Source organism: Colossoma macropomum, unplaced genomic scaffold (genome assembly GCF_904425465.1).
Source record: "Colossoma macropomum unplaced genomic scaffold, Colossoma_macropomum, whole genome shotgun sequence".
Classification (NCBI taxonomy): Eukaryota; Metazoa; Chordata; class Actinopteri; order Characiformes; family Serrasalmidae; genus Colossoma; species Colossoma macropomum.
Window position 1 is genome coordinate 29,820,774 of NW_023494794.1, and position 17,248 is coordinate 29,838,021.

General features: G+C 42.8%; 1 protein-coding gene across 1 annotated transcript in view; it reads right to left on the reverse strand.

Moving 5' to 3' along the window:
• Positions 1–270: 270 nt before the first annotated feature.
• Positions 271–17,248, reverse strand: part of map7d2a (MAP7 domain containing 2a) — a 45,929-nt gene continuing 28,951 nt past the window's right edge. The window contains exons 11-19 of the mRNA XM_036580779.1: positions 16,546–16,672; positions 14,123–14,216; positions 12,142–12,219; positions 11,553–11,603; positions 10,859–10,913; positions 5,629–6,584; positions 5,213–5,373; positions 3,244–3,521; positions 271–1,486 (exon numbers count right to left, since the gene is read on the reverse strand). Coding sequence (XP_036436672.1) covers positions 3,269–3,521; positions 5,213–5,373; positions 5,629–6,584; positions 10,859–10,913; positions 11,553–11,603; positions 12,142–12,219; positions 14,123–14,216; positions 16,546–16,672 — 1,775 coding nt within the window. The 3' untranslated portion in view covers positions 271–1,486; positions 3,244–3,268. The remainder of the gene's footprint in view (positions 1,487–3,243; positions 3,522–5,212; positions 5,374–5,628; positions 6,585–10,858; positions 10,914–11,552; positions 11,604–12,141; positions 12,220–14,122; positions 14,217–16,545; positions 16,673–17,248) is intronic.

Below are 17,248 nucleotides of genomic sequence, written 5' to 3' on the forward strand. Positions count from 1 at the left end.
TAAGTCTGTTCTACAGTCTCTCATTAGGCTGAATGAATAACTGACTCTAAATGTAGGTATTATGATATAAACTGAGTCTGTTCTACAGTTTCTCATTAGACTGAATGAATAACTGACTCTAAATGTAGGTATTGTGATATAAACTGAGTCTGTTCTACAGTTTCTCATTAGGTTGAATGAATAACTGACTCTAAATGTAGGTATTGTGATATAAACTGAGTCTGTTCTACAGTTTCTCATTAGGTTTAATGGGATTTTCACCAACGCTCCGCAAAGCTCGTCCGACCTCACAACAGAAACTACAAAAGGATAATTGAAGACCGCTGTCCTTCCTTAATACCAAGTTTAGAGAAGAAATAAGCATCTGAAAGGCTCCACTGTCTGTTTATACAGAAGGATTGTGGATGTGCAGGTTGTGGAACACTTTAAAGCACTTTTTACTCACACCCTGGAGGAAAACTCACTCAGAATAAACACTAACAGTGACCTGGAGGCCTTCAGCCGTTCGCGATTGACTAGCGTTCAGTGTCATAATACACAGCAGACCTACTTGTTGCAGTCCCAGTGAAAGGAATAGCCCATCAAAACATGCCAACAGGGCACAAATGGAAGGTTAGTAAGACCCCATTTGCCTAATGCTAATGCTAACTGCTGGCTATTCACATTTAACTACTGTTAGCAACAATTAGCTATCATTTTTTGACGTAACTATTCCTTTCACCCAAATCACTGGCTACATACAATACAGCGCTAAACAGTCCTGTCCAGGAAAACAAGCAGTTCATAGCAAACTTGAGGGGCTACAATGCAATGCGATGCAGGGAACCTTTTTCCATAGCCTATTAGCATGAAATATGGCCTAGCTACCCTATAATTAGAGTTAGAACAGTTTTCTTACACTGTTAAGGGTTAAAATCTACTACAATATGGATGGTCTCTAACGCTAGTGGGGGTGGATGACGTACACCTCTTTAGGCTGGAGTTTTTTCTCATTTAAAGGTGAACTGTAGTCGGCTAATTCTATCCAGGCTAACTTAGGAAAGAGTAAAACGTGGTTTAAGAAGGTATTGCTCCACAGAAAGTCTTTTTTCACGTCCCTTGTGAGCACTTTAGCCAGTCATACCGGTACAAACATAAATAAATACTGCATGTACGCACATACAACACGCATACATACTTACCCAAAGCTAACAGTTAGCTCACACTAATACTGCTCTCTGTTAGCGGTAAAGAAATAGCACATTCATCATCATCATCATCATCATCAGCATCATCATCATCACTGTACTTCGGTCTAGTAAGACTGCGGCTGCGGCTGTGCACGTGGTAGTATGAGGAGCGCGAGGCTGATGGGTAAATGTGTTCGCTGAAGATGTTCACGCATTGAAAGTACATTCAGTATCAGTCAGTTTCCAGAACCTCCTCTTCTGTTTCTCTTCCACTCCGCTTGCTTCATCCACACTCGACAGTCCGTCACTCACTCCACCTGCCCAAGTGACAGAGGAAGATCATTACTATCACATTATTAAACGTTTAACATGTAAACAGAGCCGCTCAGAGTGGTTTGGTGTGAAACGCTCCGTTCTAGATAAACTTACTGAGTCAGAACTGTTCACAATGGTGGTGATAGGAACCAGACGTCCACCTCTAAAAGCTCACAGAAGGTTATTACATGAAATGGTTATAAATTCCCTGCCTGATGACTGACACACTGTTTTATGATAGTTTTGAGAAGATTTTGGTCTTAAACTCCATTCATGGTGGAGGGATACATAATATGCAGGGCACTGTGAGGCAAAATAGTCCCCAAAGAAAGCTTATTATTTCAGATTTTCCACTATTTTCCATCATCAACATTTCATATAAGCTCAGAAGACTCGTGTAGGTTCACTGGTGGTTCTGGATAGTAAATAAAATGTCTATATCTGTGTTGTAGTCATGGCGACCCCTGGTTCCTATCAGCACCACTGTAAAGACATCTGAACCATTTCACACCAAACCACTCTGAATCACTGTTTCCATCTCACACACTGAGTTATGGGGGAATTTTGGTGGAAATCGCCTTCAAAGCAATAGCTTGCTGGAAGATCGAATTCCCCCACTTTCCCTGCCTCCTTACCCCAAATGTGGATCAGCTAAGTTTACAATTATGATTAATCATGATTAACTACATAAAATGAATTTAACTGTGATGAATTTAATAATTTAACAGTTCTGATATAGATGTGATTATAGACGTCTTGGCTGTCAGACCTCAATTATAGGAAGGGGGACAACAGCATAAATTAGATTTTTGGCAGAAATAATTTTGCTTGAATAAATAATAAATATGTGACAGGGCTGCAGCTGGGGTTGAATGATTCATCATTTTCATATCGATAGACAGATAGAACTTTATTGATCCCGAAGGGAAATTGCAAGATCACAATTTGAAAAAGTGCACAAATCACAAGGGCTACAATTTAAATGATATCTCATATTGTTCAGTGTTGTCATAACTTTTAATCACAGTATTGGTCAGAAAAATTGCAATTAGATGTTTTCCCCAAAGCTCTACTCTCCAGCCATTTACACTCTTAAAAAACATGGCTCTTCAAGGCTTCTTTAGTAAAGACAGTGGTTCTATATAGAACTATGAACACTCAAAGAACCATTTGCATGCTTAAAGGTTCTTTACATGGTGAAATAATTTTTCAGATTGATGAAGAATGTGTTGAATATGGTTCTATATAGAACCATTTTGGAAATGGTTCTATCTAGCACCAAAAATGATTCTGCTAATGTTATGATGTCAAGCTTGTAAGAATACAAGAACACTTTTTGGTGCTATATAGAACCATTTACAACACATTCTCCAGACTGAAGAACCGTTTCGCCATGCAAAGAAACCTTTGTGTTCGTGGTTCTATATAGAACCACTGTCTTTACTAAACAACCCTTGAACCAACTTTTATATATGGGCAAATATATGTAGAACATATTTGGGATTGTGGCCCAATATATGCAGAATATGTTTGGAATTTTGGGACAATATAGGCAGAATATATATCATCAGACAGGTGTTCAGATCTGGATGATGATTTCTACATTTTATAAATGTTAACTTATTGGCAATTGTGGGCCAATACGTGCAGAATTGTGGGCCACGTGTGTGTACGATGGATATCATATAATATCGCAATATTATTTTCAAGCAGTTATTTACCGATACGGTTCTGATATCATCGTTCTTTACAGACTCACCTCTCTAAGCTCCGCCCCCTCCTCCTTACTGAATGTTGAGTTTGGAGGCGGGGCTGGTGGAGATGATTTTGTTGTCGCCGCTCGGGCTGCAGACCCCCTCGATCAGGTTTTTGTTGCAGTCTCCCAGCGTGGCGCCCTGTGGAATTCTGGGATACGCCACGTGACCCGTCAGGTCCAGCAGGTCCTCCAGCGCCCGCGTGTTACTCACTCCGTTCTGCTGCACGTCCGCCACCGGAGAAAACTCCGGGATGGAGATCAGCTCCTCTTTCGACACGGGGCTGATGGGATAGGAAGGAGAGTCTCAGTGTTGAAGTGATGGCAAAATATCTAATTTACACAATCAACTCCCCCCAACCCAATCAGCCAGGACACGTTTGGTGTAGAGATGTGCATTTTAACTTATTTTAATATCTGAGTATCCTGAGTTCATCCGGGAAGGAAAACCACAGCAAAAAAGTAGCTTTTTAGGTGACGACAGGGCTTTTTAGGTGAAGACACTGGTGCTGTACAAAGATACACAACATGCATGTTTTATTACACTGCAAAAAATAGTATCTTAGACAGTCTAATCTGGTCGATATGTCTAATATTTCTCATGTTGAAACTGTTGTAGCCTATTATATGATTTTTTAAACTGTCATTGTCATTTTCCACTCCCAGTCCAATTTACTGATTTTTCCTTCATTTCTTTCTTTCGTTATCCTTTGTAAATTAGTTTAGTAAATAATTTTAATTTAGCACAGCCTCAGACTCAACGTTTCTAAAACTAAATCATTTTATATCAGACCTAGTCATTAAATTTTTTTTTTTTATTCAGTCATTTGTGATGTTAGTCTTAGTTTATTTTCCCAAAAAACATTGAGAAATCTCAAAATCTGTTGAGTTTAAAAACTAGTTGTCTTGCATGCAGGACAATCCGGGTGGCATACAGTCAGCGGGGTACCAACCTTATTAAGCCAGCGGACTTATACAGGGAGATTCACTCGAAAGAGGCCCCGAATATTCTGTAATAACTCTCTCTAGGACGAAGCAATCTGAACGAAACAACATGCAATGAGCTCCTCAGCATATGGAGCTTCGAACAAGCCAGGATGCCCCTGTGTCGGAGCGATGAGGGAGGCGCCGGACAGCCGCCGCGACGTTTAACCTCCTTTTGCAACTTCCAGGTGCATACCCCCGTACCCCTTCACTCAGTCACTCGACTTCTCATCAGGATGGTGGTATACAGTATAAAGTAAGGAGCATGGCAGAATTTGAGTCCTTCTTCGGCAACAGGGTCATTTGAAAGGGGCTTTGGCCACCACGGTCGCCGGATCTGACACCACCAGACTTCTTCCTTTGGGTTATGCTCAAAGGAAAAGCCTATGGGAACAAGCCTCACACTGTGGAAGGTTTGAAGGAAAACATCCAACGTGAAATTGCTGCTGTTCAACCGATATGCTTGCCGATACGTTCAGGAACATGGAGCGCCACGCCGAAATGTGTCTGGCAGAAAATGCGTAATGTAATGCAATCAATTATACATACGTCAAGATATGTAGCGTATTTTTTTGGTTCAGATTGCTTCATCCTAATGGGAGTTACAGCAGAATATTCGGGGCCTCTTTCAAGTGAATCTCCCTGTATAAGTCTGCTATCTGGGTTCGCACTGGAGCTACGAGGCTAACATAGCTAGAAAGTAATGGAAATGATATCACCTCTGCTGAAAAAACAAGCTGATCTATGCTTTTTAGGTGGTCACCCAGCAAAGTCATGATGGCGGACTAGCGTACCAGCACCCAAAACACATGTTTATGTTAGTCTGTGCTGTTTTTTCTGGCAGGGGCACCAATTAGCATGATGCTAACTTCATGCCTAAATCATCTCACACATGCCTATATCCCATTTTTCTAGATGGGATATAGGCATGTGTGAGATGAAACCGTGGGAAACCGTGATGGGTTTGGAACACGTCCACTAGTGGCCTCACCTGACCTCCATCGACTGAACTTCCTCTTCATTTGCTCCGCCCCTTTTCTCTATAGGCTCCAGGTTAATGAGAGGAGGCGGAGCCCGGGAAACTGGTAAAGGGGGGAGGGAGGCGGGGCTGCTGTCTTTCAATCCCGGCTTTGATGTCACTTGTGATGGTGTCTGTATAATAATAGTAATAATAATAATAATAACAACTTAAGTAGAATTTATAATTAAAATGATACTAAAATTAATACTGAGAACAAAGTTTTGATAAAAATTATATCCAAGTTCTTGTATTTCAAAACATCAAATGTTTGTTGGGATATGCAAATATTAGTGATCTTAAAAATAGGCATTTGGAAAAAAATTAAATATAAGTTTTAGTACAACAGGAGGAGTCCTCACCTGGACGGTGGACACCTGTGTGCTCACCTTGTTTCCCCGGCCGTTCACCAGGGGGCCGTCTGGAGTCTTCACAGTGCGATCCTGAGCTGGAGACTGGACCTTCACTTGCTCAGACACTGGGCTTTTCACCTGGCTGCTGGGCTCCTGTTTTACCACCTGGGTTACTGGGTTGGGAGATGATACCTGAGCAGGTGCCTTTACCTGAACAGGTGATTCTGCCTGGGCAGGTTTCTTTACTTGGGCAGGTGCTTCTGCCCGGGCAGGTGATTCTACACGGACAGGTGCTTTTACCTGGGCAGGTGATTCTACCTGGACAGGTGCTTTTACCAGCGCAGGTGCTTCTACCTGAGCAGGTGCTTTTACCTGGGCAGGTGATTCTGCCTGGTCAGGTGCTTTTACATGGACAGGTGCTTTCACCTGAACCGGTGCTTCTCCCTGGACAGGTGCTTTTACCTGGACAAATGTCTTCACCAGAACCGGTGATTCTACCTGGGCAGGTGCTTTTATCTGGACAAATGTTTTTACCTGGGCAGGTGCTTCTACCTGGGCAGGTGCTTTTATCTGGACAAATGTTTTTACCTGGGCAGGTGCTTCTACCTTGGCAGCTCCTCTCTCTCTGTCCTGTACCAGAAGCTGGCTGTTTTCTTGTTTTTGCACACTTTGGTTTTCACCTGTCACCTTCAGCTGGGTTCCCTGCACCTGCACTGTGGGACACTCGTTTTTTCTCACCTGGGCACTGCCCTCCTTCACCTGACCTCTCTCACCCTTCTGCTCTGTATGTTTTTCACTGTGTGTCTGCCCGTTTAATGAGGGACTCTTCAGTTGCACCTGTGCAGGTGTGTTTGCTCCCTCTCTGGAACTCTCCACTCTCTTCTCTGCACTCTCCTGCCTGCGGACTGGCACAGGAGCTGGAGGGTTCACCTGAGTGCTGCTAGGTGGAGTCTTTACCTCACCGTTCACCTTTGAGTTCACCTGGATTTCACCTGCAAGATTAAAGAATGACTGCATCACATTCGTGCAGCTGGCAGTGAGAGTAGCACATTACAGTCTGTCAGAGTGACTGTGTGGATCATATGAACATTATAGAGGCTTTTTAAATGAAACAGTAGAAGCCATATCGCCCCCTACACTTCCTGTAGTGTATTACAGTCTGTCAGAGTGACTGTGTGGATCATATGAACATTATAGAGGCTTTTTAAATGAAATACTAGAAGCCATATCGCCCCCTACACTTCCTGTAGTGTATTACAGTCTGTCAGAGTGACTGTGTGGATCATATGAACATTACAGAGCTTTTTAAATGAAACAGTAGAAGCCGTATCGCCCCCTACACTTGCTGTAGTGTATTACAGTCTGTCAGAGTGACTGTGTGGATCATATGAACATTATAGAGGCTTTTAAATGAAACAGTAGAAGCCATATCGCCCCCTACACTTCCTGTAGTGTATTACAGTCTGTCAGACTGAATGTGTGGATCATATGAACATTATAGAGGCTTTTAAATGAAACAGTAGAAGCCATATCGCCCCCTACAGTTCCTGTAGTGTATTACAGTCTGTCAGACTGAATGTGTGGATCATATGAACATTATAGAGGCTTTTAAATGAAACAGTAGAAGCCATATCGCCCCCTACACTTCCTGTAGTGTATTACAGTCTGTCAGACTGAATGTGTGGATCATATGAACATTATAGAGGCTTTTAAATGAAACAGTAGAAGCCATATCGCCCCCTACACTTCCTGTAGTGTATTACAGTCTGTCAGAGTGACTGTGTGGATCATATGAACAAACTCAAAAGGAGAGCCCGTCCTCCTCTGGGATTCAGCAGTAGTGGTATTGTTCCCACAGGAGGTTCAAAATAACTGACCGATCAATACTGCTGACTACCTGCCCCTCCAAGGTCTCTTCTGTTGTTTGTGACCACGACGGCCTCGTTTGTCCAGTGAGATGCCTCACTTATACGCCAACAGTGATAAACATACTATCTGTTTACTCATCATATTATTTCATTCTATTTCAACATCTGCACTTTGTTTAGAGGATGACAGGGTGAAAATATTCAAATTTACACAATTTTCCACTTCGCCTCCAGTGATTCGGGGCCTCTGATTGGCCACTGTTTTTCTCCCCTCCGTCTCTTTCATCCCCTCTCTCTTTCTCTCTCCCCCTTTCTCTCTCTATCTCCCTCACTTTCTCTTTCCCCTCTCTGTTTCTCTCCGTCTTTCTCTCTTTTTCTCTTTCTGTTTCTCTCTCCTCTCTCTTCCTCCTCCCTCTCTTTCTTCCCCTCTCTCTTTCTTTTTTTCCTTCCTGTTTCTCTCTCTTCCCCTTTCTCTTTTTCTCTCTCCCTCTCTTACTCTCCCCCTCTTTCCATCTCTCTCCCACTCTTTCTCTCTCCCTCTTTATCTCTCCCCCCCCTATCTCTCTCCCCCTTTCTCTCTCTTTCTCTTCCTGTCTTTTTCTCTCTCCCTCTTTCTCTCTCTCTCTTCTTCCCCTGCTCTATCTCTCTCTCCATTTTCTCTCTCTCTCTTTCTGTCTTTTTCTCTCTCCCTCTTTATCTCTCTCCCCCTCTTCCCCCTGCTCTATCTCTCTCTCTCTCTTTCTCTTCCTGTCTTTCTCTCTTTGTCTGTCCCCCTCTCTCCCTATCTCTGCCCCCTCCTCTATCTCTCTCCCTGTCTTTCTCTCTCCACCCCCTCCTTCCCTCCCCAGCCTCTCTCTCTCCCCCTCTTCCCCCTCTCTCTCTCCCCCCTCACCCTTATTCTCTCTCTCTCTCTCTCTCTCTCTCTCTGTCTCTCCCCCCTCTCCTTCTCTGTCTCTCTTTTTCCACCTCTTACCCTTCCCTGCGCCCCCCCCCTCTCTTCCTCCCTCTCTCTCTCAGTCAGAGGGGAGTAACTGAACTGAAAGTGCTGTATGGCAGTTTAAATATAGCCCTAAATGTCCTTGACCAGACGGCCTTCAGCTCACACTGCTGAACTCGGGGAATCCGATCCGGCCGGCTATCAGAGCGCCGCAGCCAATCAGCACTGCGCAAAAACCACCACTGCTACCACGGCTCACACACCGCACACTCAGACTGCAGCCAGCAGGGGGCGCCATCTCTCACTCTGACACCAGTTCTCTGTGTCCAGTAGCCAGAGGAGCCGTACAGGCCTTGAGACTATGCTGTCAGATGAGCGCTCTGCTCCTGGACTCTGGACTCTGAGCTGGCTAGGTGGATCAACCTCACTACCAGAATATCAGAGCAAAATCAGGGAAGATTCTCAAGTAGTATCCAACTGCAGACCCGCAGTGCTGCACTTTCAGACCCGCACTATCAGCTCCTTACCAGTGCGCCTCCTGTGGTTCATTTCAGAATTGCAGTCATACTTTCCAGCCCTTACGAGAGAATTTGACAGTGACGTTTTTTGTTTTTTTAGCACCAAAGTGTCTACAGTACATAGTAATGCTGCTTTTAAGTGCAAGTGAGGCAGTAGTTTTGTACGAGGAGGAACTTGTTAGCCTATCGTGCGCGTCCAAGTGTTTTTTTGTGACAGATGAAGAGATACTGAGGTTGTGAAATGGGTGTTTATTAGCTCGCTGATTTATATATCAGTTTTGGCCTTGTTTACTGGTGTTTTGAACCCATACGCTCTTAAAAAGAATGGATGAAGGTTCTTTGAGGGTTCTTTAGTAAAGGAAATTGGTCTATTTAGAACTATGAGTTCTACATAGAACCATTTCATGCTTAAATAGTTCTTGGTGAAACGGTTCTTCAGATATCTGAGGGTTTCTTAAACATTATGCAGTAATAGCAGAGCCGGTTCTCTGGTAATAGGCATCTGTACGTACTCCATGTGACGAATGGCTAGCCTCTTGACCTTTACACGACATCATATCCGGAGCTGAGAGTGCGGGGTTGACAGTGTGGCTCTGCAGCTAGAACCAGAGAACTTGTAGTGAGGAGAATTTCCACTCTGTAATGTCTTCCGGGTTTCTCAAACACTAGAGGGCGCTCCCAAGAGAGTCCAAAATGAATGGGTTAAGATGGAGCATTTCAGCAAAATCATAGTATATAAATGCTGAAACCTTTTAAATGTAAAAGAACACATTAATATTCTGAACACAGAGCAGCATAAAACATTTTAACACCACTGTTATATTATTAAGAGCTTTTAAACTCGAGTTATAGGAGAATTATTTATTATCACCCACCCCTAATTCTTCAGTGATATGAAGCTGAAGTCAGATATTCACCAGCTTTGTCTTTGAATTTTCCTGTTCCACCTTAAATGGAGCAGCAGTTACATTCTGGCGCTTCAGGTGTCAGAACTGCTGGACTATTTAAGGTGGAACGGGAAATTTACTTAGCTTGAAAAGGACCATAATACATTGAAACAACATTGAACTAAGATGATACACTTATTATTGTCATTTTTAACGGAGAAGATTCTTTGGTCTCTTGTGCTCCATCTTGCCTGATTTTCTTTTTCTCATAACACTCTGTTGGGAGGGTCATGTAGCCCTAACGCCTCGCCTTTTCCCTCTATCTCAACAACAATCATGAAACCCTACCCCTAGATGTGAACGTGCAAAACGGTAGGGGTGTGGGGTGAAAAACAGAACTTTCCAAAACTGTTCAAAAACTGATTCAAAGCTCCTGAGAAAATGTGTCTCCTAACAACCACCTGGAAGAGCTGGTCGACCCCAAAACTGCCCCCATCAGATAAACAGCACTTAAAGCTTTCATCTCTGAGAGAGAGGAGAAAATCAAGCTGCTTCAGATCTGAAAACATCCACAGGTGTTTCTGTCCATCCTTCCACTGTGAGAAGACGACTCAGCGCTGTGGGTCTGAAAGGAGGTGTAGCTGATCAAGAAGAACCTCACTGAGAAAAGGAGACGGACACATCAAACAAAGAAGCTGAACAATGGACTGACCACCCCAGAGTCCAGACCTCAACACCACTGAATGTGTTTGACTACTTCAGAAAAAAATCAACCAGCTTCTGAGACTGAACTTTGGAGGTGTGTCTGCAGATTCTTTGAGGAACTGAAAGTGAGTCTCCTGAAGAGAATGGAAGCTGGAATAAAGGGAAAGAGTGACTCACTGACTCACACACAGCTGATATTAGAGTTAGCTGCTGAGGCAGTTCATGTGGGAGAGAGACTGAGAGAGAGACTGAGAGAGAGACTGAGAGAGAGACTGAGAGAGAGACTGGGTTGGACAGAGAGAGAATGAAAGAGGCTGAGAGAGTAGAGCACTGCATTAACGGCAGACTGACCTGGTGGGGAGAGTTGGTGGGACGGGGGCGACTGGAGCTCCAGGCTGTCCTCTCTCTGTGGAAATACACACACATCATTAAAGCCACTCCAGCTCTCCTCACTCACTTCCGCTCCAGTTTCCCTCTCTGACACAAATCAGGCCTATTAAAGTCGTCTCTCTCCAGGGCCGCAGCACAGGTACCACTAAAACTCCACTGAAACCTGCGGAGAGCTGAGAGCTTTAACTGCTAAATGACTGGAAGAAAAGATACATAACAGTTCTATAAATCTATAAAAGTATGGCCGAACAGATGATACGGATTTACATATGCTAATGTCTTTAGTCCAAGTTTATGGTTAGCAGTGTGTCATATTGACATACTGCATGGGAAGGAGTTTCAGTTGTACTGGGATGAGTTTTGTTTGTACTGGGAGGAGTATCGGTTTTACTAGGAGGAGTTTTGGTTGTACTGGGAGGGGTTTTGGTTGTACTAGGAGGAGTTTCTGTTGTACTGGGAGGGGTTTTGGTTGTACAAACATCCAACAGGTTTTTAGCATCTCAGTCATTCTGAACAAGGCGATATGTTTATTGTATAAGCTGAAAAGTGCTCATTGGGTAGCCAGAAAGGCTGACTGATAGATGAAAAATGAAAAATAAAAACAGAAAAAAATGTTTTTATATTCTGGTCGTATTATTTTCATGTTAAACGTCACCTTCATCTCCCCATCGCTCTTCCTCGTCCTCTTCATGATCTCTTCAATTCTCTGGAAACAGAGATATTCACACACTACTTAAGTCTGTTTACGTTTCCAAAAACTTTAACAAAAAGCCTTCATAGAGCAGAGACACTGATCATAGCACTGTAGAATTTACAGCAGATCTAGTGATTAGTGTAAAGTTTACGGCTTGTGTAGTACTTATCGTAAAGTTTACATCTGGTGCATTGCATGGTGTAACATTTATAGCTGGCGTATCACTGGTGTAAAGTCTACAGCTGGTGTAGCATTTAGTGTAAAGTTTACAGCTGGTGTATTCTGTGGTGAAAAGTTTACAACTGGTGTAGTGTTTAATGTAAAGTTTACAGCTGGTGTAGTGTCTTGTGTAAAGTTTAGAGCGGATGTAGTGCCCAGTGTAAAGTTTACAGCTTGTGTGTTGTGTGGTATAAACTTTACAGCTGGTGTGTTGTGTGGTGTAAAGTTCACAGCAGGTATAGTGCTTAGTGTAAAGTTAACAGCTGTTCTAGTGCTAAGTGTAAAGTTTTGTGCACGGCTATTTTTGTATATACTGTAAAGTTTGTAAAACCTTTTTCCTCTGCTGTCTCTCCTGTTCTTCCTGCTGCTTCATCTGTTCTCTCTCCATCCGCTGACGCTTGGCATCTCTCTGTTACACACACACACACACACACACGCACACGCGTTCAGGAACTAGTGGTGATAAACGTGTTAAACGTTGTGTTGGATTGTCTAGTATAAAAAAGAAAAAAAAAAGTATAATTATCAAATATATTTTTGCAATGTATGAAAATCACCAAACTGTTTATTGTTAATGTATTTATACTGCCTGGAAAAGGACGGCATGCCCACCCCAGGTGAGGGGAGAGGACCTGCCCCAGGAGGAGGAGTTTAAGTATCTCAGGTCTTGCTGACAAATGATGGGAAGAGGGATGGTGAGGTCGGCTGGGACAGGCGGCAGCAGTAATGCGGTCACTGAACCGGACTGTAGTGGTGAAGAGGGAGCTGAGCCGTAAGGCAAAGCTCTCTGTTTACCGGTCAGTCTACATCCCGACCCTCACCTGTGGTCATGAGCTGTGGGTAATGACCGAAAGAATGAGATCGAGGATACAAGTGGCAGAAATGAGCCTCTTCACAGGGTGGCGGCTACACTCTACTGACAGCGTGAGGAGCTCGGTCATCCGGGAGGGACTCAGAGTAGAGCCACTACTCCTCCGCATTGAGAGGAGCCAGTTAAGGTTGGTTCAGGCATCTGATCAAGATGCCCCCTGGACACCTCCCAGTGGGGGTGTACCACGCACGGCCTACTGGGACGAGACCCCAAGGTCGTCCGAGGACCACTGGAGGGATTATATCTCCAAGTTGGCCTGGGAGCAGCTCCCCAGAATGAGCTGGAGAAAGTTGCGGAGGACAGGGCTGTCTGGGATTCTCTGCTCTCCCACCTGCTACCGCGACCCCATCTGGACTAAGCGGTTAAGATGATGATGATGTATTCATACTGTATGTTACATTGGCTGCATCACTAGAATTACCACAGTGGAGGCACCAGCGTCTGGCACTGATCATGAACTCTGTCTCTCACTTTGGCAGAGAACCTATGAGAGGGTTCTAACTTTACGTTACTTCCTCCTGGATTAATCAGAATATTTCTGAAAGATTTCAAGCTCTAAGCTTCTTGTGATAAAATCTCGTTAGCTCTGTCATTCTCTCTTCATCCGGGGTCGACCAGAGGAGGATGGGTTCCTCCCTTGAGCCTCGGTTCATCTTGAGGTTTCTTCCTCTTTATCATAGGGAGCTTTTCTTTGCCACTGTCATCTCTGGCTTGCTCATGCGATTGGACCCAGATTGGACCTGGATTCAGTTCCTTACGTCTATACATGGACTACTTTTTATTTTCTCTTGTTTTCTTTTTTATTCTTTTGATCCTTCCTAAACTGCTTTTCTGTAAAGCTGCTTTGAGACAACACTAGTTGTAAAAAGCGCTATAAAAAATAAATGTTGTTGTTGTTGTTGTATGTTACATTACATGCTATGGTATATTACAACGCCAGGACAGTACTGATAAAAAATGCATTTTAAATGAAGAAATTAATCTGCATAGCTGCTTATATATTTAGTACATAGAGGTACTTTTGATTAGCTAATGTTCAACATCCACAGTGCTTGTGCACATAGTTCTTTGTGTCTGTTCTGAAAAATATTTCATTTCATTTTTAATGGACTGTGGAAGTAAATCCAAAGTATCTGAATGCATTTTACACAGAAAATATATATTCTGTTTCTGTGTTGGGCAGTAAATTATCTTAACTCTAAAATATTTTTTAAACTTTCGCACTTCTTGCTTGTAGTGATGTAAAATCGCGATGTTCCTCAGATCCTGCCGAAGGTCCTGTGGCTGTAATGAAGTGCTTTATCAGGATCCACTCTGAGTGGGTTTGTTTTAGAGCTCGTGTCTCCATCAGTGGCCGCCTGCTACAAGGCTAACAAGGCTGAAAGGCTTTGGGGATTTACTGTAAAAGCATTATAACCTCTCTCTCCATCTGCGCCCCTACCTCCTTCTCTTCCTCCTCCCTCCGCCGCTCCTCCTCTTCCTCGCGAACTCGCTCATCCGCTCGCTTCTGAGCCTTCAGCTGCTCTGCTTTCAGCCTTGCACACAAACACAAACATGTACAGGTGCATCGTCACTGGTGGGAACCTCAGATCTTGACGTGATCTGTAAACACCAGCTGCTTTTCACAATGTGTACAATTTCACAGAGAATGGACCAATAGAATCACTGGATTCCAGCTCTTTCTGCATTTAATGTAAACATTTTAATACTTCAACTGACAGCAGATTTTAATAATAAAAGTGTGCTTTTCTTTTAACATGTGGTTTTATGTGTAGCAGTTTTTTCAAAAGCATAAATAAAACAGCAAATTACAAAATTAATAATAGAATGATTTTCAGTTTTCTGCCAGGTGCGTCTGTTCAATTACAGGAACTTTTATTTCAGTGCATCACTAATTATTTACTTATTTTTGTTGTAATCGTGTTTTAGTATGTTTTTAATTTCTCCTACATCTTTTTCACTTTTAATCTAACACTTGAACCCTTTAACCTTCTGCTTGACCATTTGGTAGAGCACATTTTGAGTCACTATATATGCCACAAAGTGCCATCTTGACCGTTTGGTAGACGTGAATATTTTAAAAATTGTGGGGTCAAAAAAATGAAAAAAAAAAGTGTTTATTTTTGCCTCAAACAAATAAAAAATACAAAATATGAAATTCCATTGCTTTTTTCTTGGTGAGGATATTAAAGCCTTAAGTGAGCACAATGAATGAAAGATGCTGTATAAATAAACCTGCCTTGAAGATTCGTACATTTACTCACGTGTCGGTGAAACTGAACGCTTGTGCTTAACTAAAAGGCAGGAGATTCTTCTTTTCCTCTTTTCTTTGTTTTCTCTTGTCAATCAGTTCCTGTGCATTTTAATTTACTTTTTTATCCAGTCAGTTTTATAACTGAGTAAAACAAAACGCTGAACCACACAAACCAGACGAGAAACTTTTCATTTATTTGTTTAAACATTTTCTTTTTACTTTTACACTCCTGAGTGTGTTTAAGTGATACTGAACCCTCTACTGACTGGTGAGGAGCTGAGTCAGCTGGGAGGAGCTCAGAGTAGAGCCCCCACACTGAGAGGAGCCAGTTGAGGTGGTTCAGGCGTCTGATCAGGACACCCACTGGACGCCTCCCGGTGGGGGTTTACCAGGCACGGCCATAGATGTACATACCTAGATGCTGCGTTGGGTCCAGACAGGCATGTCAACGGCGCCACTATCTTAGGGTGGTCAAAATCGCTGCTGGACTGCATTCAGTACCATTACAGAGCGGCAGTTTAATAAAGATACTGTCCAAAATTACACTATTTCAGGAATATCACTCTCAGAAAGAGGGACAGGATTATATAACGGAGGGAACGCAGTGATCCACACTCATGTCTGTGTGATGTGTGTTGTCTGTGTGGTTAATGAGGCACAGAGAACCTGTTGATGTGATTGTTTTTCCTCTGGTTTTATTTGAAGCTCATTTCATTTAATAGTCTATTCAGGATCTTAACTTTATGTAGTAGTTATTTATTTACAGTGATGGTTAAAGCTTTGTAGCGGTAAATTACAGCATTCCTTAATCTGTGTAGATATTCATCATAGATTAGCTTTATTTTATTTTTATGTGTATAAAGACTAGAAGTGATTCACTCATTGATGGATTTGCTGATGTGTCTGATTGTGTTTCTCACACTAAACTCGGTTTTTAATGTCAGGTCCAGACTGAATACTCTCCTGCTGGTCTGGACGGCTAAATATCACGATCAGTTATTAAAGTAATAAAAGTTACCGAGAGCAGATCCGAGCAGCCTGGATTAATCTGTGTCTGAGGATTATAACTAGACAGATTTGGTGAAAATCGGTTGAGTAATAAGGAAGTTGTGGCTGATTTAATCCTGAGACTCTTCAGTCTCTCAGTACAAGTGAATCTGTTCACAAGCGGATCTTGACCTCTCCAACATGGCGGACGCGCAGACGCATCGCCTCAGATAGAGAACAGACAACGCGGCATCTAAGTATGCAAATCTAAGGGCACGGCCTACTGGGACGACCCTGGGATTCTCTGCTCTCCCAACTGCCACCGTGACCCTATCTGACCCTGACCCTAACTTTCTTTATCTGGATAAAAAAAGTAAATTAAAATGCACAGGAGCTGATTGGCGAGAGAAAAACAAAGAAAAAAGAAAAAGAAGAATCTCCTGCCCTTTGGTTACGTACAAGTGTTCAGTTTCATCGACACTTGAGTAAATGTAAAACGCTGAGCTGCACCAACCCGACAAGAAGCTTTTATTTGTTTAAACATTTTCTTTTTACTTTTACGCTCCTGAGTGTGTTTAAGTGATACAGAAGTCGCGCAGCTTCTTTCTGAAACGCAAGCGCACCTCTCCTGCTCCTCCTGCTCCTTGTGGACTCGAGCCAGACGCCGTCTCTCCGCTAACAGACGAGACGCCTCCTCCGCGTCTGTCGTCCCAGCAACAGCCTTCCCAGTAGGGGCCGAAGGTGAACGATCTGAGAAATGGCAAACGGGCAAAAGCAGACGTAATAAAGTGTTATTAAAGTCCAGTTTGGTAGAGAAAATGGACGTGATGTAACGGAGAGAAGGCTGGAATAGAACAGGCTGGACTGTACAGAACAGCCGAGACTCAGCTGTGACACTTTAAACATGGTCTTCTGATTTCATAAGAAGAAGTTTTACCTCCTCACCTTCATCAGAAGGTAACCGCCATATAAAGCAGCAGACAGGGCTGTCACCATGGTAAAATTAGAGCTGACCATTCATGCATTTTTAATGTTTATGGATTAATGTATGCATTAGGAACCCTGCCTTCATCAGTGAGAAGTGTTGCTGGTTTTACTCTCGAATATCCAAATTAGTCAGAACACAATTGTTTTAAAACTGAAATTCATGCAGACACATTGTACATTTTATACTTGGTGAATATGTTGGAAAACAAAGTGTCTGCATCTGATTTCAACCTTAAACAAATAAATTTGTTTTATTTTAAAAAATAGCACATTGTTATATGTTGTATATAATAATAAATGGTCATATGTAATTATAAGGTCATGTGTCACTGCTGTCAG